The 25,089-nt window shown below is 31.8% G+C and overlaps 1 protein-coding gene across 3 annotated transcripts; it reads right to left on the bottom strand.

The window, feature by feature from the left end:
* Positions 1-108: 108 nt before the first annotated feature.
* Positions 109-24,271, bottom strand: LOC111429312 (dual oxidase maturation factor 1-like). 3 transcript variants are annotated; one of them, XM_023065189.2, is made up of 9 exons: positions 24,029-24,271; positions 6,141-6,317; positions 6,028-6,085; positions 5,745-5,879; positions 5,472-5,679; positions 831-1,042; positions 566-776; positions 297-512; positions 109-241 (listed from the first exon to the last, which is right to left on the bottom strand). In XM_023065189.2, the coding sequence occupies exons 2-9, from the start codon at positions 6,303-6,305 to the stop codon at positions 196-198; spliced, it is 1,251 nt and encodes a 416-aa protein (XP_022920957.1). In that variant the 5' UTR covers positions 6,306-6,317; positions 24,029-24,271; the 3' UTR covers positions 109-195. The 3 variants fall into 3 exon arrangements, with proteins under 3 accessions (XP_022920957.1, XP_022920958.1, XP_022920956.1); XM_023065190.2 differs by having other exon boundaries at positions 24,103-24,190; XM_023065188.2 differs by lacking the exon at positions 24,029-24,271 and adding an exon at positions 15,804-15,893.
* Between the last annotated feature and the right edge of the window lie 818 nt (positions 24,272-25,089).

Raw genomic sequence — 25,089 nt, 5'->3', positions numbered from 1 at the left:
TAAATAGAAACAAAAAAAATAATAAATTAACGATAAAAGCGGTGTTTAAAAATAATAAAAAACAAGAGAATTTATTATCTTGCTATTAATTATTTCTCTCGCTTCTAATAAGCTATATCACAAATATAATCACTTAAATCGTAAATAGTAAATTAATTAAATTGGACTAAAATGTAATCGTTTTGGAATTTTTTGTTACCACATGCTGGGAAAATTATTTCGATCTTGACTCGGATTTAATCTTTAAAGAGGCAAAAAAAATTAAGCAATTCAAAAACATATGGGAATAACTTTACCTTGTGTGCTGCTTATGAAGCTGTGGTAAATCTTTGGATTCGGCCGTCGACGTAGAACGATGGGAACAACTCCTTTCAAACATCCCATTGTTAATTGGGTAACCAACATGATCTAAAGAATATCGCCACGGTGATCTTGGATTCTTCATTTCTATGTGATTAGGTTCGGAAATTTCGTAGATCGATCGATCATCTTTATCTTTTGATGATAATCTTCTAAAATAAAAGGATTATTTAGATCAATTTCGATAATGATTGATGAATTAAACCTTAAAATCCTCGAACCCAAACTAAATTGAGATTCTTCAAGTTTCCCTTGGCTGTTGCGTTTCTTTTGAAATCGTTTCCCTTTGCTATCTTCTATTATGATGTGACGGTCGTATGGGGTGTCGTAATCGACTTCGAGGATTGTTGAAAAGCTGTTTGGGCAGAAAAGTTCTATTACGCTGATTACAATTCCAACGGCTAAACAAAGACAACCTAAAAAAATGTTTTGGGTTATAAAGATACTTTAAGTTTGTATTATAATATCACCTGCGATGAAAACTAGCCAAAAACACCAACCAAAATTGAATTGTATCGTGCTATTTTCAATGTGATTAACTAACGGGGTTTTTGGAAGTAAGCTCATGTAACCCCAGTTGGTCGATACCAATAAAATTCCGCACAAGATCATTAACATTGTGCCATATCTCGGGACGACTATTAGCATTAAATTCATTAATAACCAAGCAGCAAATGATGTCCTAAAAATTTTTTTACTTTTTGTATTACAGTAAAATCTTGATATGATGGACCTCGATAGAACGGACTTATTTTTTTTTTGAAACAAATGTAGTAAAAAAATGTAACACTGAATAACAACTAAAACTAGAACTAACACTAGACCTAGATCTAGAAACATTCGGATTTAGCCGCACGTCTCTCAAGACGGCTAAATCCGAATGATTCTAGTTCTAGATCTTGTGTTAGTTCTAGTGATAGTGCTAGTGTAAAACTAGAACTAACACTAGACCTAGATCTAGAAACATTCGGATTTAGCCGCACGTCTCTCAAGACGGCTAAACCCGAATGATTCTAGTTCTAGGTATTGTGTTAGTTCTAGTGATAGTGCTAGTGTAAAACTAGAACTAACACTAGACCTAGATCTAGAAACATTCGGATTTAGCCGCACGTCTCTCAAGACGGCTAAACCCGAATGATTCTAGTTCTAGGTATTGTGTTAGTTCTAGTGATAATGCTAGTGTAAAACTAGAACTAACACTAGACCTACAACTAGAAACATTCGGATTTAGCCGCACGTCTGTTAAGACGGCTAAACCCGAATGATTCTAGTTCTAGATCTTGTGTTAGTTCTAGTGATAGTGCTAGTGTAAAACTAGAACTAACACTAGACCTAGATCTAGAAACATTCGGATTTAGCCGCACGTCTCTCAAGACGGCTAAACCCGAATGATTCTAGTTCTAGGTATTGTGTTAGTTCTAGTGATAGTGCTAGTGTAAAACTAGAACTAACACTAGACCTAGATCTAGAAACATTCGGATTTAGCCGCACGTCTCTCAAGACGGCTAAACCCGAATGATTCTAGTTCTAGGTATTGTGTTAGTTCTAGTGATAATGCTAGTGTAAAACTAGAACTAACAATAGACCTACAACTAGAAACATTCGGATTTAGCCGCACGTCTGTTAAGACGGCTAAACCCGAATGATTCTAGTTCTAGATCTTGTGTTAGTTCCAGTGATAGTGCTAGTGTAAAACTAGAACTAACACTAGACCTAGATCTAGAAACATTCGGATTTAGCTGCACGTCTCTCAAGACGGCTAAACCCGAATGATTCTAGTTCTAGGTCTTGTGTTAGTTCTAGTGATAATGCTAGTGTAAAACTAGAACTAACAATAGACCTACAACTAGAAACATTCGGATTTAGCCGCACGTCTCTCAAGACGGCTAAACCCGAATGATTCTAGTTCTAGGTCTTGTGTTAGTTCTAGTGATAGTTCTAGTTTTAATTGTTATTCAGCGTTAGATTGTGTGAAGACGAACGGCTAAACCCGATGCTTTCTAATTTTAGATCTAGTGTTAGTTCTAGTTTTAGTTGAATAAAAATATACAAATTGCTATAGACGATAAGGCATATGCATACACTTCAAACTAAGTTAGAACTCGACTAGAATTACAAGAAAACCACGTCCTTATAGAAATAAACAGTGGCAGAAATTATATTCTTTCTATATTTGTATCTATAAATGATGAAGAATACGATGCGCTTTAAATTAAATTAGTCAGAAATTCTGTTCACTTCGAAATTTGCTAAAATTAAAGGAAAATTGGTTTTCAAAGGAAATGGCGAAAGATTTTTTTGTCCATATCTATTGATCTAAGATGATGAAGATTACGATACATGTCAAGCTAATTTGGTCAAAAATGGATTGCTTATTGACCTGAAAGCTACATTCGATAATGTGGATAGAGAGAAGTTGTGGGAGGAAATGAGGAGGAGAGGTATCACAGAACAACTGATAGGAAGGGTGATGTACAGGGAGACGATGGCCAAGGTAAAGTGGGGGAAGAGATAAGTGAGATATTCTGGACAACAAAGGGATTGAGGCAGGGGTGCCCGTTTAGTCCCACACTATTTGCAATATATACGAGGCGGTGGAGATGATGAGATCCCTGGAGATATTTTAAGGTAAAGGGGTTGGAGGTAAACGTCGAGAAAACAAAGATAATGAAGTTGTGCAACGGGGGGGGAAGAAAGAAGGAGGAATGGAGATGACAGGGAAGAGAGATAAAGCAAGTGAAAGAGTACACGTACCTGGGATATGGTTTTGCAGAAAGTAATAAGGTTGGGGCGCACGTGAGGGCGATGGCAAAAAGAGCGAACAGAGTGATGGGTTTGGAGATGGGGGGAAAAGAACTTTTGGGAGGGGCGTGGGAAAAATAAAGGTTATGTTTGATGGCTGGTAAGGAGCACAATGATATACGGCGCAGAAGTATGGAGATGGAGAGAACAAGGTTTGCTTGAGGATATACAAACCCGATATTGGACATGGGTACTTGGGTTGGCAAGACTCCAGGGTATGTAGTGAGGGAGGAGGTTAAGGTGGATGCAGTAAGGGTGGAGGCGGGGAGAAGAGCAGTGAAGTATGAGGAAATGATAGAAGAAATCAAATATTAATTGGAATTAATGAAAAACGTGCGAGTAAACAGAAAGGATAACAGAAAGGAAAAATTAGCAGCGCCGGAACTCGAACCCAAGTCTCCAGGTCTCTTTGGAGATCTATTTGGGGACTCTGTTATTTCTGTCTTTAACGTGTGTAAGGTATCCCTTCTTTCCTTTATATATGATAGAAGAAAGACCGCATTGCAGGATCCTCGGAGAGTGCTGGAGGGAAATTAAGGAGAGGAGGCTGATCTATGGGCAAAGAGACAGGAAAGAATATTATAGAAGAGTGGGATACTCACTATCTGGGATTGAAAACAGAAGAGCGGAAAGATGTGAAATGTTGAGAGAACTGAGAGATAGGGCCATGGATATAAAGGCAGGAAAGAAGGTGACAGATACCAGAAAGGAGATACAATGAAAGGTATGGGGAGATAGCGACAGAGGAACTGCCAAAGTATTTGTTGATGGAGGGGGATGATGAAGGAAAATATTGGTGGCCAGATTCCACTGTGGCAATGAGGAGAGAGATTGGAAGACGCTGGAACACATGTTGAGAGGGTGTAGTGAGCTAAAGGAGGACGCAATGGTTAGCTAATCACGTGGCCAGCCCATCTTAGGCGTTGGAATCTGACGAACTGTGCCAGTGGCGGGTCTTTATAAATCTCATACAACTCACGGTTGTATCTTAATCTCCATCCATCCTATTCCAGAACTGGCCCAAATATTCTTGTCAAGATCCTTCTCTTGAAGACATTCGCGCTTTCCGACGACTTTTGCGTCAGCGTCCATGCCTCACTTCCATAGCTTACAATCGGCCTAATGATTGTTTTGTATATAGGCAGTTTGGTTTATCGGTGGATATACCTAGATCTGAATATGGGGGTAAATGCAGGATACGCTCTATTGGTCAGGACTGATCTCCTTCTGACGTCTCCTTCCTCTGTACCCCGCCCAGATATTTCTATCCCAAGGTATATAAAGAGTGTCATTTCTCCTCGTCTGTAGCAGTAACTTTGTCTACTCCGTGTTGATCCTAAGCCCCACCGTTTCAGCACCATCCTTCAGCTTTCCATTGACCAGCTGTTGAATGGATTGAACAGAGTGTCTGCTTAACGGCAAAGATTTGTTGTATGGTGGATCTTCCTTTTCTAAATCCTGCTTGGTACTCGCCTATGATATTTTCGGCAAAAGGTTGCAGTATTTGGTTCAGGATATGTGTGAATAGTTTATACCCCGAACATAGCAGCGCGATGCCATGATAGTTTCGACATGCAAGCTTGTATCCTTTCTTATATATGGGGCATAAGACCGTCTTTCTCCATTCCTCAGGCAAACTTTCTTCTTCCAAACCCTCTGCAGCAGTGTATAAATTTTTCCTGCCAACTCTACACCTCCAGCTTTCAGCACTTCCACTGGTATGCCAATGTGACTTCGCGTTTTTAAACGCCGCAATTGCGTCTTGAACCTTATCGATGGATATGGGCTCCATCATTGTCCACCTCTTGATGAGGAATACGATGCAATTTAAACTATATTAATCAAATTCTGTTTACTTCGAAGTTTGGGAAAAACTGGTTTTCAAAGTAAATAAGAAATGGCAAAAAAATTTTTTTTCTATATTTGCTAGTTTAAAATGATGAGGACTCCGATACAGCTCTAACTAAGTTGATCAGAAATTCTGCAACCTCTAAATCTCCAAGAATTTCTAACCGAAGTGATTTTCCATAAAAATAAAAGATTGCAAAAATCATTTTCTCTCATTATTTCCTGGTATAGGTGATGGAGAATATGATGCATACCAGATTGAATTGGTCAAAATCTCTACTTAGCTAGAATTTGCAAAAATTTAAGTAAAAGTATTGACTTAAAACTAGAACTAACACTAGACCTAGAACTAAAAAGTGTTTTTGTATATTTTTATTGACTTTTGGCTATAACAAACACTCCCTTCCCCGTGTAAATCCGTTATATCGAGGTTTTACTATATTAATTTGTATAATTTTTACCATAACATAATAATGGCAAAATATCCAGCTGTTCGATATTGTATGCCCCAAGATAACCCTTCTTGTCCAGTTAAAAAATATTCGGCAACCGTAAGTATAGGATATGGCAACCCATTAAATAAAGCTTGTTTATAACTATCGTACATTTGGCATGAAGAATAAAAATAAAATCTTTCGTTAAAATCTATGTCCACACTCGAATTATCCGCTATAAATTGCAATAAAAACGAATAAATTTGTAATAATTTTCGCAAAAATATTTTTGTTGTTTACCTCTAAGTGTTACGTTAACATGTTGGAGTCCTACCAAGACTTTCAAATTGGCTCGCAATTCATCTTTCGAAAACGCTCTATAATGTGCGTGGATTGCATTTTCGCCCACGTGCCAATCAGAACCGAACAGTGACACTAAAGAAGGAGATGTAAATTAATTTTAATCTATTTTAATCTCGTTCGAAACGGATTCGTGTGGGTTTATCAAGGATAACGGTAACAAAGAAAAAAATTATAAATTTAAAATTAAATGCGGGTACCATCAAGTTAATAACAATCTCACCTAAAATTGTTGTCCCGGTGAATAAACTCAAGGTAACGCTGAGAAATGTCGTAAATCTCTAAAAAAAATTATATTAGAAACATTGTCATTATGAGAAAAATAATTTAACACACCTGCTTTCGTATTCCTGGAAAAATGATTAAAAACGCTACGTATAAAGTGACAAAAATTGATAAGAAAGTAATAAGGGTAACATCTCCGGTTACAGCCGTTCGATTATTAAAACTGTAGAGAGTGGGGCCACCGTTACTTCTAAAGGCATCAAACCAACCCTTCATGATATTTTCCTCCTATAATAAAAAGAAAATTTATTTTGTATTAACATATTTTTAATATTTCAGATTTGACCGGTTTCGCCTTATGCTATCATCAGGAAAAAATCTGTAATATCCCTTTTTTGTGACTAATTCTAGTATCATTCTGGGCCTTAACAAACTATTCTTGTATCATATTCTTGTTCTGATGAAGATATTGATGATAAAGATATCGATATAGCCACTTTACTGCGTCGGATTTGAAGGAAAGATTAAAAAGTATCTGATAAAACACCGATATGTGATGACATAATAAGTTTAAAGAGCACGAAATAATATGATGATGTATAAGACGATTGTAAGATCAGTGATGAAAATTCTTCGAGTAATTGGTAGCTACTTTTTGCTAAATCCCATAAGAAGCGAAGATAACAGCAAAAATGTGGATTGCAACAAATACTCGGATGGGCGCGTGGCAGACGGAGAGAACGCAGAGACCACAATTCCAGCACAGAGTTTGCCGAAAATCTATAGAAAGGAAAAAACCACATAGGCTGAGATAATCTGGACGTTTCCCGAAGAGATAGTATGAAAGCAGGAGTTCAGTATCCCAGAGAGAGACTCTGAACTGTAAAAATTTGATCAAAAAGTCTGCTCAACCCGAAATTTGGAAAGATCAAAGAAAAACCCGATTCTAGAGAAATACAAATACGGAATACGATTTAGCTTTGACATTGGTCAAAACCTTTACTTAGCTCGAATTTGCAAAAATTCAAGTAAAACTAGAACTAACACTAGACCTAGAAGAAAGACAGAGCCGAGGCTTGTTATAAGAGGAAGAAGAGGAGAAGTTAGAAAAAGGTACTTCACTGGAAAAAGGAAATTAAAACTTTCTAAAGCACCTCAGTCTATTTCTTAAGAAAAATGTAGGAAAAAAGAAGTTATTAACGGAAAAATGGATGTAATTTTGACAAAAATTGAAAAAGACACTCTGCAAACAAAATACCCGACATTAATTTTGCAAGCGTTAGCTGTCACATTGAAAGTTTTCTTACAATCTATTGCCGTTACACTGCACAGTTGATCAAGAGACTTTACATTGACTTAAAACGAAGCATTTCCAAGATGTATAAACTTTATACGTCATTCTGCAATAAAAACAAGTTCAAGGAAGCTTTCATACATGTGTAAAAAACATAAGAAGATCAGCGCCAAACTTGTCATCGTTATGAAGTATTAGATGCAAAAAAGCGTCATGATTGAGAAGAAGATTATAGGTCTCACATAATTGGAGAATATGATGCAGAGAAAACTAAGGAAATTGGCTAGATCTCAGAATTGCTCAGCTTTGCAAAAAATCTCTATAGACGTAATTGTAGATAATTTATGGGAATTGGCTATGTATTTTTAAAAGGACAAGGTCTAGGAGCAACAGATATAAAACTTATGGCACATACATCCATATCCAAGAACTTAGGTTTAATGAGTTCTTCGACTTGTATATGTTACATGTCAAACCCCAATTCAGGCTAAACTAGTTTTTCTAAACTGAATGTGATATTTATATCCAAACATTTTGACTTGAAATGGAAATAAATTAAGATATTAATTTAATTAAGAATCTCGTTACTCTGCAACAAAATATTCATTTGGGATAGGACAAGATTTTGTAAAGTGTACTTGTAGCAAAACTACACTACCAATAGCTGTTGGTGCAAGAAAAAATAGATTCTATGCAAAAACAAATAAAACAGTCAAAAAAAAATTGTGATTTATAAAACAAACACAAACAAAAGTTTACACTTCTAAAACTAGATATGAAGTAATTAATTCTTGCTGTGATTTGGTATTAATACTTTATTAACTAACACTGTCAGTAATTTGACATGTTTTGCAGACTTGAAACCGTTTTGAGGATTATAAAACAAAATATGGCTAACACTAGATGAGAAGAAAAAGAAACTCGACTACAAAGAGATTCGTCATGTTATAGTGAGGGAGAAACCTTTGCCTTCTTATGAGGCGACTACATGATCCATTGAGTTAATGGATCATTTCTTAATCCAAAAAGGTGTTTTAATACTAGTTTGCGACATGTTGAGTCAAAACAAGTATACAAGAAATTCTCTATGTCCATAGAGATCTAGCTATACGGATTTGGACAACAGAATTGTAGCTCATGCCAACTACATTGGCAGAGTTACAGAAAATCTCTTGAACTACAGAAATCAATAAGAATATATCGTCAAAACAACTTAATGATTCTGGTACAAAAGAAAAAGTAACCACCGAAGAAGTAATCGCAATGATATGCTGGAGGATTGACGCAAATCATGGTATGTATCGTAAAAACCTTTTTTTGTATCACTAACATCGAGAAATGTTGCTATCAACAATCTTACGGACAATTCAAACTATTTAATTCTGTATAAAATATTGTCATAAAATTTTCTGAGCCAATTTATAGATGTGTAGAAGATATTATCATAGACACTATTTGTTTGCAAATTTGAAGCTTGTAAAAGAATTAGAGAAGAAACAAATGTCTCCATCAAAACGCAAAATAAATTCTATTCAGCTACATACTATAATGGCATAAAAACATAATAATGTTGAGAAAAACGGTTTCATCGTTTTCATCTCACTACAAATATAAGACTTCTCAGTATAGACAGGCTCAAATTATTGAAAATTGTTTGGTGTCTGTCCACTTTTATCACAGAACACCGATGACAGCTATTACAAGCACAGAAGCTGCTTGGTCACTCGTTACGTTTTACGATTATACAGGGTGTTTCTGTAAATCGTGTTATAAATTGAATGACTAAAACTAAAGACAAAATGCTGACGATTCGTGTAAAAATTTTTGAGGAAAATAATCTACAGTTTGATTTTGTTCTTTTAAACTGGTTTTTATTTCATATAGAATTGAAGTCTAACCAGTCTCGAGGCTTGGCCATCTTCAAAGACTCTACAAATAGATTAACATCTCTCATCGTATCCATTTTACAAATAAGTTTCTTAATGTTTCTTAATGTTAAAAAAGATCACTTATCAAAGTCGAAATCAGATTATTAGTTACTAATTTACAAAATTAAAGTTTAAAAAGTTGTAAAATGAAATTAAGGAAGTGTTATAAGTTTACAGTTTAAAATTTAAGAACTAAAGAAATATTAACTAACTTGGGAAAAATTCAAGAATCATCATGTGGCTTAAAAATCGACGATTTTTTTAACCAACCCAAAAAACACGTTAAAAATAAAAAAAAAATGCGGAAAAGTGACTAACACTAGATTAATTTGAGTTATAAAACTTCTATTATATGATAACTAACTACAGGTTTAAAATGTCAACCTCAATTTTGACATATTTGTAATCTTCATTAAAAATTCTTTAAAATGAGTACAAACACGACATATTTATCTTCAATATTAATGAAGTTATGGTCAACTTCCGGTTAAAAATGTCAACGTCAATTTTGACAATTTTGTAATCGTCGTGAAAAATTCTTTAAAATGAGTCCAAAGATGATACGTTTAATTCCAATATTACTCGAGATATCAGCAACTTCCGGTCTGAAATGTCAATGTCATTTTGACATATTCTTAATTTTTATAAAATGTCTTAATATTTGCTACAAAAAAAAAATATAGTAAAAAAAAATAAAAAATTAAGGTTGGTATTAATATTTAAAAATTAAATTGCTATCTTCATTGTTGCTAACTTCGGGTTTCATGTTTTTTTATTCTAACTTTTTTGTTTTTTGAGATAAGTGCGTCATCTTTGGGCTTATTTTAAAGGTTTTTTAATGCAGATGTCAAATTTGTCAAAATTGACATTGACGTTTCAAACCGGAAGTGATTGTATTTCCATTAATATTAAAGATAAATATGTCGAGTTTGGACTCATTTTAAAAGATTTTTTATGAAGTTGACAAATATTAAAATTAAAAGTTGAAAGTTCGAACTTTTTTTTTTTTGAGATAAATGCGAATATAGCAACCCAAAAAACACGTTAAAAATAAAAAGAAAATGCGGAAAAGTGACTAACACTAGATTAATTTGAGTTATAAAACTTCTATTATATGATAGCTAACTACAGGTTTAAAATGTCAACCTCAATTTTGACATATTTGTAATCTTCATTAAAAATTCTTTAAAATGAGTACAAACACGACATATTTATCATCAATATTAATGAAGTTATGGTCAACTTCCGGTTAAAAATGTCAACGTCAATTTTGACAATTTTGTAATCGTCGTGAAAAATTCTTTAAAATGAGTCCAAAGATGATACGTTTAATTCCAATATTACTCGAGATATCAGCAACTTCCGGTCTGAAATGTCAATGTCATTTTGACATATTCTTAATTTTTATAAAATGTCTTAATATTTGCTACAAAAAAAAAATATAGTAAAAAAAAATAAAAAATTAAGGTTGGTATTAATATTTAAAAATTAAATTGCTATCTTTATTGTTGCTAACTTCGGGTTTCATGTTTTTTATTCAAACTTTTTTGTTTTTTGAGATAAGTGCGTCATCTTTGGGCTGATTTTAAAGGTTTTTTAATGCAGATGTCAAATATGTCAAAATTGACATTGACGTTTCAAACCGGAAGTGATTGTTTTCCATTAATATTAAAGGTAAATATGTCGAGTTTGGACTCATTTTAAAAGATTTTTTATGAAGTTGACAAATGTTAAAATTAAAAGTTGAAAGTTCGAACTTTTTGGTTTTTTGAGATAAATGCAAATATAGCAACCCAAGAAACACGTTAAAAATAAAAAGAAAATGCGGAAAAGTGACTAACACTAGATTAATTTGAGTTATAAAACTTCTATTATATGATAACTAACTACAGGTTTAAAATGTCAACCTCAATATTGACATATTTGTAATCTTCATTAAAAATTCTTTAAAATGAGTACAAACACGACATATTTATCTTCAATATTAATGAAGTTATGGTCAACTTCCGGTTAAAAATGTCAACGTCAATTTTGACAATTTTGTAATCGTCGTGAAAAATTCTTTAAAATGAGTCCAAAGATGATACGTTTAATTCCAATATTACTCGAGATATCAGCAACTTCCGGTCTGAAATGTCAATGTCATTTTGACATATTCTTAATTTTTATAAAATGTCTTAATATTTGCTACAAAAAAAATATGGTAAAAAAAAATAAAAAATTAAGGTTGGTATTAATATTTAAAAATTAAATTGCTATCTTTATTGTTGCTAACTTCGGGTTTAATATTTTTTATTCAAACTTTTTTGTTTTTTGAGATAAGTGCGTCATCTTTGGACTCATTTTAAAGGTTTTTTAATGCAGATGTCAAATATGTCAAAATTGACATTGACGTTTCAAACCGGAAGTGATTGTTTTCCATTAATATTAAAGGTAAATATGTCGAGTTTGGACTCATTTTAAAAGATTTTTTATGAAGTTGACAAATGTTAAAATTAAAAGTTGAAAGTTCGAACTTTTTGGTTTTTTGAGATAAATGCGAATATAGCAACCCAAAAAACACGTTAAAAATAAAAAGAAAATGCGGAAAAGTGACTAACACTAGATTAATTTGAGTTATAAAACTTCTATTATATGATAGCTAACTACAGGTTTAAAATGTCAACCTCAATTTTGACATATTTGTAATCTTCATTAAAAATTCTTTAAAATGAGTACAAACACGACATATTTATCTTCAATGTTAATGAAGTTATGGTCAACTTCCGGTTAAAAATGTCAACGTCAATTTTGACATATTTGTAATCGTCGTGAAAGATCCTTTAAAATGAGTACAAACATGATACGTGTAATTCCAATATTACTCGAGATATAAACAACTTCCGGTTTGAAATGTCAATGTCATTTTGACATATTCTTAATTTTGATAAAATGTGTTAAAATTTGTCACAAAAATGGAAATATAATAAAAGAAATCAAAAATTAAGGTTGGTATTAATATTTAAAAATTAAATTGCTATCTTTATTGTTGCTAACTTCGGGTTTAATGTTTTTTATTCAAACTTTTTTGTTTTTTGAGATAAGTGCGTCATCTTTGGACTCATTTTAAAGGTTTTTTAATGCAGATGTCAAATATGTCAAAATTGACATTGACGTTTCAAACCGGAAGTGATTGTTTTCCATTAATATTAAAGGTAAATATGTCGAGTTTGGACTCATTTTAAAAGATTTTTTATGAAGTTGACAAATGTTAAAATTAAAAGTTGAAAGTTCGAACTTTTTGGTTTTTTGAGATAAATGCGAATATAGCAACCCAAAAAACACGTTAAAAATAAAAAGAAAATGCGGAAAAGTGACTAACACTAGATTAATTTGAGTTATAAAACTTCTATTATATGATAGCTAACTACAGGTTTAAAATGTCAACCTCAATTTTGACATATTTGTAATCTTCATTAAAAATTCTTTAAAATGAGTACAAACGACATATTTATCTTCAATATTAATGAAGTTATGGTCAACTTCCGGTTAAAAATGTCAACGTCAATTTTGACAATTTTGTAATCGTCGTGAAAAATTCTTTAAAATGAGTCCAAAGATGATACGTTTAATTCCAATATTACTCGAGATATCAGCAACTTCCGGTCTGAAATGTCAATGTCATTTTGACATATTCTTAATTTTTATAAAATGTCTTAATATTTGCTACAAAAAAAAAATATAGTAAAAAAAAATAAAAAATTAAGGTTGGTATTAATATTTAAAAATTAAATTGCTATCTTTATTGTTGCTAATTTCGGGTTTATTATTTTTTATTCAAACTTTTTTCTTTTTTGAGATAAGTGCGTCATCTTTGGACTCATTTTAAAGGTTTTTTAATGCAGATGTCAGATATGTCAAAATTGACATTGACGTTTCAAACCGGAAGTGATTGTTTTCCATTAATATTAAAGGTAAATATGTCGAGTTTGGACTCATTTTAAAAGATTTTTTATGAAGTTGACAAATGTTAAAATTAAAAGTTGAAAGTTCGAACTTTTTGGTTTTTTGAGATAAATGCGAATATAGCAACCCAAAAAACACGTTAAAAATAAAAAGAAAATGCGGAAAAGTGACTAACACTAGATTAATTTGAGTTATAAAACTTCTATTATATGATAGCTAACTACAGGTTTAAAATGTCAACCTCAATTTTGACATATTTGTAATCTTCATTAAAAATTCTTTAAAATGAGTACAAACACGATATATTTATCTTCAATATTAATGAAGTTATGGTCAACTTCCGGTTAAGAATGTCAACGTCAATTTTGACATATTTGTAATCATCGTGAAAGATCCTTTAAATGAGTACAAACATGATACGTATAATTCCAATATTACTCGAGATATAAACAACTTCCGGTTTGAAATGTCAATGTCATTTTGACATATTCTTAATTTTTATAAAATGTGTTAAAATTTGTCACAAAAACGGAAATATAATAAAAAAAATCTAAAATTAAGGTTGGTATTAATATTTAAAAATTAAATTGCTATCTTCATCGTTGCTAACTTCGGGTTTCATGTTTTTTTATTCTAACTTTTTTGTTTTTTGAGATAAGTGCGTCATCTTTGGACTCATTTTAAAGGTTTTTTAATGCAGATGTCAAATATGTCAAAATTGACATTGACGTTTCAAACCGGAAGTGATTGTTTTCCATTAATATTAAAGGTAAATATGTCGAGTTTGGACTCATTTTAAAAGATTTTTTATGAAGTTGACAAATATTAAAGTTAAAAGTTGAAAGTTCGAACTTTTTGGTTTTTTGAGATAAATGCGTCAAGTTTGGACTCACTTTAAAGGTTATTTTATGAAGATTACGAATATAATAATAAAATTAAAGTTGACATTGACCACTGAAATTTTTTTCACGACTAAACCCGAATGTTTTGCCCTTAAATTCTATATAAAATAAAAGACATAAACTTTTAATTTTATACTAACATCCAGAAAACGACACTGTCCCGAAATTGTAGGTTCACCTATTTTTTCTATTGTAGAATTTTTTTTTGTATCTAATAGCGTATAACGTGATTGGCGCTTAGCTTTATCCTTTAAAACAAATACCATTTTAGGTCTTTCGGTATTCTGCATTTTTTCTAAGATAAGTTACACCTTTACCTACCAGACAGCATAAAAATCTTTAAAAAACGATAAAATATCGCTTGGACAAGTGATGTATAACTCGGTCCAATTATTTCTTTGGGCCATGGCAACGAATATAACTCAAAAGGAGACTATGTAAAGAAGTTATCTTTAAGCTTAGCCCCCGAGCAATTGAAAAGATCTCGTATTCAATTGCTAAATGAATTGAAAAACATTTTAGCAAAGACGAAGCCAGCAACATTGACAACGGGCAACCTAGAACAACCGAAAGATTTGCCAAAAGAAAACGACGCAAAGCTTAATAAACGGCTAAAATTTAGTTGCTTGTGTACAGAAACGTGTTTACCTAAGAATTAATACAAGAAGCTTGCTTAGGCTTACCAAGCAATGAACTGTATTTTCAGAACGGACAGACTTTTAAAGTATTGCATTGCTATTTCTCTTTAAATAAAATGTCTTTAAATGAAATGTATGAGAAATCTGTATGTATAGAACTAATTAGAATTTTAATATGTTTTGAATATGAAATACATTTTATAATTGAACAATAGAATAAAAGTGACGTCAACCTTTTATGGATTCGCTTCAGTGCACACGTCTGCAGCACTATTACATTATCCTCGTATAATTTAAAGAAATGTTAAGAGAGTGGATTTCTTTGAAACAAAAAGAATAAACAAAATAAAGTTAGTACAGAAACGATTGTTGTGAAATCATCGAATGTTAACCGAATCTAAATTTACCCGCATTGAATCCGCGGAGACAAAGGAAAATTATACGAGGGTGTTACACAAGAATTGATCTACGTGACTTTTACACACAAAAGAAAATTTAACTTAGAATGTTAATTTTTTTAAATTTGTTATTTTCCTAATTGTTTTTTATTTATTTATTTTTTTTTTGGTTGTGTAAAACAATTAAATTGGATTAGGAAACTGGATACGTGCGCAAGAATTTCGCAGCCTAGATGCCGTTGCGTTTCAAAACGTGTTGAATGCCTATGGCCGAATGAAAAAGTAAGAATTACTGAATGTGCAATGGATTTTTAGACTGTATTGGTGATTGGTAATGCAACGTTTTTAGTTTTCTTCATGTGTGGTCTATGATTACATATTAATTAAAAGTTTTATTTAATTAATATATTGATGGTAAATTAAAATAATTGATTTAATTGTTTTTGATTAACCATGGTTAGCTATTAAACCACGAGAATTCCATGAGAAGCTGACCATGGGTTTATTGGCACAAGGTTGCTTAAACACCAATGCAAACCAACAAGGAGTGTGCAGTAAGTATTTACTACCTGTTGAAGTCTAACAATAATTATATATAAATGCCACGGAGTATAAGCCTACGATATACTAAGAATAGCAACCTCTCTCCAACCAACTTACTCTACTTACTTTAATTAATTACCAACTGGATTAATTTATCTTAAAAACCCTCATTCAACGACACTTAAATTTCAATCTTCCTCTTTTCTTTCTGGTAAACAGGAAGATAAGCACTATCAATTAAAAAACTAAAAGTTTTTAAGTAATCACAAAAGTTGAGATTAATATTTTTGATTTATTAAAATGATTTATGGCACAATAACGAATTTGCTTGTATGAAATCGGAATGTGCCGAGTGACTGAATCATTAGGTGAACCGACCACAGGAAGGAAGGCTGAGTGGAGAACAGCGAGCAACGTTCTTGGTTTTGCCGAATGGTGGTGGGATTACCAGCAGCAGAGAGTACGGTTGTGTGTTGGCCCCGTGGCAAGGTCATCGTCCACTTTCCGTAAATAACCTTGTATATGCCAATGGTTATCCGGGATTATTCTTCCTTTTAGCCTTTAAAAGCATTTAACGGCAGCGTTCGCCCACGTATGCTAATTCATTCTCGTTATAGACGTCATTATTGGGAATTCCTTCATAAAAAAGTATTTAAAAAAAATAATTATTCTATGGTAAAGAGGATTTAAAAGAAAATTCTACATTGAAAGACATTATCAAATTTGTGATCATTTTCTTTGCATGATTCATTAAATTATTTTTATGCTTTTGCATTACTAATTCATGAATAATATTTCTTTGGGTTATAAATAAATAATGAATTTTGGTTAAAATTACAAGTTTCGACGAATTTTAATAATCTTGAAAAAAAATCTTGGACCCAACCTAAGCAAAACGAGATTTTTTTGCCATAATTAATTGGAATTCCTTTCTGGAAAAGAATGATGGGAATTAAAGAATATAATTTATGAGTCACGTAAACATTAAATTTGTTATGGAAATGAAATGGCAATTAAATTTGATGATGGATAGTCAAAAATGCAAATTGCAAGAATTTGAAAAAAACTACTTCTTAGATTCAAAAAGTTATTAACCAAAGAAAATTATCTCTACTTTTACAGGAATTACTCAAAAAAGAGTGATACAACGTTTCTTTTTATCTACCTTAATAATACCGACGTGGAAAAGCCTACACAATAGGTGAAGAATTGTTAACTGCAGCAAAAGATATGTCATATCACTTATCCTTAATAAGACTGGATCAATTGATACTGTTCGGTGTGGGATTAATGTTGTGGCATTGGACCTCAAAGCATGTTAGTAGAGAGAATAAGATGTAGGATTCTGACGGGGTTGTTGAACGTAACCGAAAGAACTATGTTGGAGCGACAAGAAAAAAGATCTAGTTCTAAAAAAAATTAATTTTTATTTAAGGATCGTAGAAAAGCTGCATTGCGAATCTAAATAGCAAGTTGGAATTGACCAGAATAAATACTACTAATATTACTGTTCTATTAGATGTCATGATTTTATCTGGAAAGATGACTTACTGGTTAAGATGGTCGAACATACATACCTAGATAAAAAGTGGGTAAAACTAACGGCTTTCTTTTTGAAAAATAAATACTTCCAGGTCAAGATAAGAGATACAGTTTCCATTGCAAGAAGAATGAAAGAGTACATACCCTATGATATACATACACACACCAGTTGGGTTTTCCTGTACTGTCACTATCAGCGGAGTATCGAGCATAGCTTTTAACCTCTTCCGATTTTGTGATGAGACTAACTCTATTCCCATTGTTCCAACATTCAGCGTTTTACCACATAAACCCCAGATACCTACTCGTATTCTAGCCCATTTCTTAAACTCTCTAGATGACATGTTACTTCAGGCATCCGGGATTACTTCGTTGTGTGGATAGAAGAAAATAAAAATTTACTCCCTCACAGTTAAATAACAATATTCTGGGATTTTTTGATTCTGTGATCTTCGTTCTTTGGCAATGTGTCTTTCTTGGTATGAACATTAACTAGACAGGTAAGTATGAAACAACCTGGGATAGTCAGTATTTTTAAGGTTTTAAAAAATGTTCGGCAGCTTCCAATATAGTCAAGCCCAGACAAGATCCGTATCACTTTCTTTTGCATTTTAAATATGTCGTACATATCATTTGACCCTTCTCAGATAGTTATGCCATAGGTTGCCATGCTGTGAAAGTAAGCGAAGTAGACTCTTTTTGTTTCATTTGTCGATAGATTTATAGATATAACCTTTATACAGTATATTGAATTTGATAATTTACTTTTTAAATTTGTTACATGGTCCGACCACGTTAAAGTTTCGGACAGCATAATGCCTAGAAAATTTATCTTTTGAATTTCAGTGGCTTTGTCTCTTTTTGTAGAAAAAGTTAGTATTTTGATTTTATCTGCATTTAATTTAGTTCATGTCAAACCATTTTTTTGCAGTTGCTGAATATCATTTCCTTGGTTGATAACAGACGTATCATCTGCATAGAGACAAATGGAAAGTGCCTTCACATTTTCTGGCAGATCGTTTATATATATCAGAAAAAGTATAGGCCCAAACACAGAACCCTGAGGTACACCCGTCCCCACAGATTTCCATTCTGAGTGTATTCCTTTCCAATACACTTGTTGTTCTCTCTGATCCCGGTAAGAGGCTAATAAATTATATGCAGTAGCTTTGAAGCCATATTTATGTAATTTTTCTCTTAAAATTCTGTGGTGTACCATATCAAAAGCCTTGCTGAGATCACAAAAGGCTATTTGCGTGTATTTCTGTTGGTCAAAACCAAAACCAGTAGGGTTGCAAAACGTTCACCTCAACACAATAAATGGTCATAACCCAGTTTGTATTGACACAGACGTATTGCTGGTAAATGAGATTGGTTTGCTTACACGAGACTATGCAGGTTGTAATACAGGCTATAGCTATCGCTTGATATTCCAAAAAGCAATTCACCTATTTCCTAACCACTACAGGCGATAACACGAATCTTGTCCTTGTTTGATTGATCATTATTACATTCAGATCTCTGGGCAAGAATCACTTTGCTTCAACACCCTCTCAGTATATCATACAGAAGCTTGTTCATTTTTCAGATGATATGGACAGTGGTTAAACTAAATGGAAGTTTCTCGGTGTACTTGCCAGAACGAAAGGATACGCCTAACATGCCGAATTAGCACCGCAGAATTTGCAAAATTGAGTTGAATACCCAGAAGACAGAAATGAATGGGATATTGACGATTGTAAATAGCTTGGGTGCTTCTAGCAGCAACGAAGATTAGGATAATAGAATCTATAACAACGCCGTTTTGACTGATATAATAAAAATATTAGTTCAAAAATTTCACTTCACCGTTAGTATCAACTTTCCAAATACCGTTGCATTTTTACAAATATTGCTGTTGTACATTTTATACAGGGAGGTTTTTGCCGAAAATTAAGGTCTCTTTCTTATTTGAATCAATATGTTGTCAATATATTCACCTATTGTGAGAAAATACGCCTTTATAATGATAAGTTATTAAACATATTTACAATTAACAAGTTTTTACTGAGAATTTTATATCCTTGGTAGCTACAGCAATATGAGATATGCGTTCTTTATCAGTATCCAGTAGGGTTTTATATACCATGCTTTTTATATGATCCCAGAAATAAAAATCAAGGCTTGATAAGTTTGGCAATATAGCAAGCCAACGAACTGATCCATCACGACCAATCGAACTTTGCTCGAATGTTCGATTTAATATTGTACTGTATGGCATAACCATTGTGGAACATTTTTTTTTGGCAAAGTTCCAGCAGAACGGCATTTAGAAAAGTTAGTATTCACTACTATATAAACGAAACGGGATGATTCAGGACTTACAAATTAATCGTTAAAAGATTGTTTTTTAAGATATTTTTAAGTAATAAAATATTAATATTTCTTAAAAACCATTCATTTTTCGAGGAATTTTAAAGAGGCAAAATGATTCAAAATAGTTACACAAGATGTTTTTATAATGTTTATGTACCATCTTCGTATAAAAATTCTCAGTAAAAATTATCAGTTGTTTGTATCTTTATTACAAAAAAAAGTTTACAGTTTAAATCTAAATTTTTTGCCATCTTTAGAGGTCAGCAGCTCTTCAGGGGAAATACTTAAAAGTGACTAATCATCTTGTATTTAACTACACTCAGTGTCATAACAAACGCATCACCTAAAATGATAACCAGTTTCAAACTGTAATAACTTTTGAATGTATTTCTCGATTTGAATAAGGTTTTTTTTATTTGAAAGGCCTACCCTTTGCCAATCACTTCTGTAAGTGTTTTCGCCATTTTAGCACTCTTCAATTTCAGCAATGGTGAATAACGCTAATACTTCTTACTATTTTCGTCAATTTCTTGCTTTAATTTTTGATGGTGCTGCCGAAGAAGCTTTTAGAGCTTGTAACTTTGATGTTAATTAGTGGTGGGACCGATATCTGGCAACTATCCGGTATACGACCTATCCGGTCATTTTTTAAAATCTGGCCGAATACCGGATAGTTACCAAATATCTGGCTTTGGCCGAATATTAAAAACCTACTCTTTTGGTGTTGGATACTGTAGATAATACTCAAGTTCAACCCCAATAGGACTTTTTTCATTTAATACAACTTTATTTATATCGGGTTTGTCATTAGCAACCTCATTGTAACAATCCCAATACGATATATAAAATCTCTTGTTGCAGTTTCGTCTAGTTTTCTTCTCTTCGCTTGTAATTCATCATCACATTCATTACTAACAGAACTGTCGCTGTTATCATTTTCGATTATTAATTAAAGTATCCTCTTTTTAACGCAAAAAGCAGATTTGAAATATCGCTTTTAGTTTTTAAGAAATAAATTTTTGAAATGATCGAGAATTTTTTGAAATTTTGCAATTTTCGCCGATTAAGTTTTAAAAATTCGTAAATAATCCATTTCTAGGAATATGAGTATGAAAATTTCCTAAAGTGTTAATAAAAGTGTCCGCTTTCCAATGAACCGACTCGTTTTGAAAAATAAGTTTTAGTTTTTGAGAAAACAATATTTGAAGTTTTGATAAAATTTTCTATGTTGCAATTTCCATCGATAACTTTCAAAATTCGCTATAAAATTCATTTCTTGAAGGATCCTCGTGGAAATAACACCAATTATTAATTAAAGTATCCTCTTTTTAATGTAACAAGTCGTTTTGAAAAATCGCTTTTAGTTTTTAAGAAATAAATTTTTGAAATAATTGACAATTTTTTCGAATTTTGCAATTTTCGCCTATTAAGTTTTAAAAATTCGTATAAAATCCATTTCTTGGAATATGAGTATGAAAATTTCCCAAAGTGTTAATAAAAGTGCCCGCTTTCCAATGAACCAACACGTTTTGTAAAATAACTTTTAGTTTTTGAGAAATCAATATTTGAAGTTTTGATAAAATTTTCGATGTTGTAATTTCCATCGACAACTTTCAAAATTCGCTATAAAATTAATTTCTTGAAGGATCCTTGTGGAAATATAACCAATTATTAATTATAGTATCCTCTTTTTAATGAAAAAAACCGTGTTGAAAAATCACTTTTAGTTCTTGAGAAATTAATTTTTGAAATAATCGACAATTTTTTCGAATTTTGCAATTTTCGCCGATTAAGTTTTAAAAATTCGTATAAAATCCATTTCTTCGAATATGAGTATGAAAATTTCTCAAAGTGTTAATAAAAGTGTCCTCTTTCCAATGAACCAACCCGTTTTGATAAATAATTTTTAGTTTTTGAGAAAACAATATTTCAAGCTTTGATAAAATTTTCGATGTTGCAATTTTCATCGATAACTTTCAAAATTCGCTATAAAATTAATTTCTTGAAGGATCCTTGTGGAAATATCACCAATTATTAATTAAAGTATCCTTTTTTTAATGCAAAAATCCGTTTTTAAAAATCACTTTTAGTTCTCGAGAAATAAATCTTTGAAATAATCGACAATTTTTCGAATTTTGCAATTTCCGTCGATTAAGTTTTAAAAATTCGTATAAAATCCATTTCTTGGAATATGAGTATGAAAATTTCCCAAAGTGTTAATAAAAGTGTCTTCTTTCCAATGAACCAACCCGTTTTGAAAAATAACATGTAGTTTTTGAGAAAACAATATTTGAAGTTTTTATAAAATTTTCGATGTTGCAAATTTCATCGATAATTTTCAAAATTCGCTATAAAATTTATTTCTTGAAGGATCCTTGTGGAAATATCACCAATTATTAATTAAAGTGTCCTCTTTTTAATGCAAAAAGCCGTTTTGAAAAATCGCTTTTAGTTCTTGAGAAATAATTTTTTGAAATAATCGACAATTTTTTCGAATTTTGCAATTTTCGCCGATTAAGTTTTAAAAATTCGTATAAAATCCATTTCTTGGAATATGAGTATGAAAATTTCCCAAAGTGTTAATAAAAGTGTCCTCTTTTCAATGAACCAACCCGTTTTGCAAAATAACTTTTAGTTTTTGAGAAAACAATATTTGAAGTTTTGATAAAAGTTTCGATGCTGTAGTTTTCATCGATAACTTTCAAAATTCGCTATAAAATTAATTTCTTGAAGGATCCTTGTGGAAATATCACCAATTATTAATTATAGTATCCTCTTTTTAATGCAACAAGCCGTTTTCAAAAATCAGTTTTAGTTCTTGAGAAATAAATTTTTGAAATAATCTACAATTTTTTCGAACTTTGCAATTTTCGCCGATTAAGTTTTAAAAATTCGTATAAAATCCATTTCTTGGAACATGAATATGAAAATTTCCCAAAGTGTTAATAAAAGTGTCCTCTTTCCAATAAACCAACCCGTTTTGCAAAATAACTTTTCTTTTTTGAGAAAACAAATTTTAAATTAATAAATTCTCTTTTTAGAGTTGATTCGTTAGTTAAATCAGCATCAAAAAAGTTCATTTTGTATCTTGGATCAAAATAAGTTGACAAATCTTATCAGCTTTCTTATTAATTTCATTTTTATTCAAATATTGCAATAATGTGGCAATATAGAGTTTCTGGTGCACTTCAGAAATGCACCAGAAATGGTCGGATAACCGGATATCCGGCCGAAGGGGATGCCGAATATCCGGTGACTTGAACAAAAAGCAGTGAAAGAAGTGATCAAAACAGACGAGGCTACAAGCTCCTTATGTTCAAAATTAATTTCTTTTGTTGGTGCACCCCACAGCAAGCTTTAAAGTTCCTACACTTTAAAGCTTGCTGTGGGGTGTAAAAACACACATTAGCGTTATTCACCATTGCTGCAATTGAAGAGTGCCAAAATCAGCTATAACATTCTAAGCATTAAACAAAAAGTTTATTATTGTCTTTAGGATATTAACAAATTGTGGGTTATTCACTCAATAAGTATTTCTAGCGCGTCTGTTATAAAAGGTTATAATAAAAGAAATTGTTTCGTGCTAAGTGTCACGCCAGCCAAGAAAGGAAGAATACCGTGGTTCAAAAAGACAACTGACATGACCCATGTGCTATTAAGCAAAAGCAGTATTCATTCAACTTGAAAATAAATGAGGAAAAAATTTAACTTTACGAAATAAGCCGGACATTTCTAATTTTCCTTGATGTTTGTTATTAAAAATTATTTTTCATACACGTTTATGGTAAATTTGTTAATAAATATGTAGTGATAAAAATAAGATGAACGGAAACGTTTTTATCGGAGTGAAACGTTCTTTTTAAATCCGGGTCGTGTAACAATTCCTTTTAGTAGAGACGAGCAGAGCTAGTTAAAGAAGCGAAACGGAATCATCTTGATGTCGATTTCACCCAAGAAGACGCCGATTTTTTAACGACCACGACGGCATTTCTCAATTTGAACAATAGCTCTCTCGCGTATAAACCATTCTTCACGGTAATGCTTGCGTTTAAGGCAAATTGCGCGCCGCGAACTTCTCGCACCAAAGAGAAACGCTTGCGAAGTCGCTTTGTAAAGTGTTTATAGAAAAGAACTAATTGGACACTTCGATGCCTATAATTTTAACTTTTAAAACATCGTTAATATTTTCTCATAATTAAAAAAAATATATATATCACAAATTCTTTTTTAAATGTTATAAATAACTTGACAATCTCTTATATCGATTTCAAACACGTTACTTGAGTTAATAACGACATTCACTTCTTAAGCCGTATATTTTTTTATGGGAATACGAACTTGACACACATAATACTTAAGTGCTTAATGTTTAGATTATACTTAATGCATAATGATGACTAATAATTAATTAAAAAAAAATAAACAATAATAACAACAACCTAAATCATTCTTACCCACTTTTAAATAAAAAAAAATTTTAAAAAAACATCTTTTAGAGATCTCTTTTAAGACGGTTTCACTTTTTCACCTTTTCTATTCCGGAACGTTTTGAAACGTTAATTTTACGAAATCGGCATCAACTTCCTTTAATTAATCCAGATCAAAATCAATTTATATATTTTTAGATTCGCGTTGTTTAAAAAAGATTTAAAAAAAAAGTTTCGTGCCACGTCTTCGGTGTAACTCGGCCAACTGACTCTACAGCTACAGAGCAAGAGATTCACGTTGTTGTTGGACACAGGAAGCGGAGAAATCCATGCGGGTTTACATTTAACGCGTGCTGTGTGTATTTATTCGAAAGAAGACGAACCAACGAGGTCGGGAAAACTCGTTCTTTCCTTTTTATTTCATTTTATTGTGATATTGAAAGAATTTCAACTTTGAGTTTCAACCTTGGAAGGTTACCTTCAGCTTATAAAAGGTAAAAGAATGTTTACGATGATATTAAAGAGAAGACCGCAAATACGATAAGAAAAGAGGTCGTAGAAAAAAATGTGTTAATTTAATAATAAAAATTTTTTGTTAAGTGAAAATGTTTGATTTATGAAATTATGTAAATAATAATTGAAAGAGAAGTCGTTTAGAAAATTTATGGACTAAAATGAAGTTGTTAAAATTAACCACGACGAATTTCCGGAAGCTGTAAAGAAATTGTTTAATTCAGAAGTTATTTTTGTTGGAGAACTTATTATGTAAACCTCCTTGAAAATTACGATGTGGTTTTGGTAATAACTTTAATTATCTTTTTTATTAGTTAATTCGGAGAAAGCAAATGTTGGTGTTTAATGAACAAATTTTTAATTTTAGTGCTCTTAGATAAACTTTCTATTTTTGTGTTTTAATACGATGTTTAATGAGTTTTGCGATTTTATATACATCATTTCCTGAAAAATTCTACTCATTGGTCTCATCATTTTATTTGGAGTCGTGGTGATTCAACAAATTTTTAAGTTGTTAATATAATTTGATGAGACACGATAATAAAAAAAGAGTTTGAAAGAATGAAAAACCTGTG

The sequence above is a fragment of the Onthophagus taurus genome, chromosome 1, assembly GCF_036711975.1.
Source record: "Onthophagus taurus isolate NC chromosome 1, IU_Otau_3.0, whole genome shotgun sequence".
Classification (NCBI taxonomy): domain Eukaryota; kingdom Metazoa; phylum Arthropoda; class Insecta; order Coleoptera; family Scarabaeidae; genus Onthophagus; species Onthophagus taurus.
Note: the sequence above shows the minus strand (reverse complement) of the source record. Positions and strands in the feature narration are given on the sequence as shown.

Coding starts and splice junctions, on each gene's coding strand:
- LOC111429312 (XM_023065189.2), bottom strand. CDS start 6,305: ATGAAGGGTTGGTTTGATGCCTTTAGAAGTAACGGTGGCCCCACTCTC. Junction 5,880..6,027: donor CACCGGGACAACAATTTTAG/GTGAGATTGTTA, acceptor CTCCTTCTTTAG/TGTCACTGTTCGGTTCTGAT. Junction 242..296: donor CTTCATAAGCAGCACACAAG/GTAAAGTTATTC, acceptor GCCTCTTTAAAG/ATTAAATCCGAGTCAAGATC.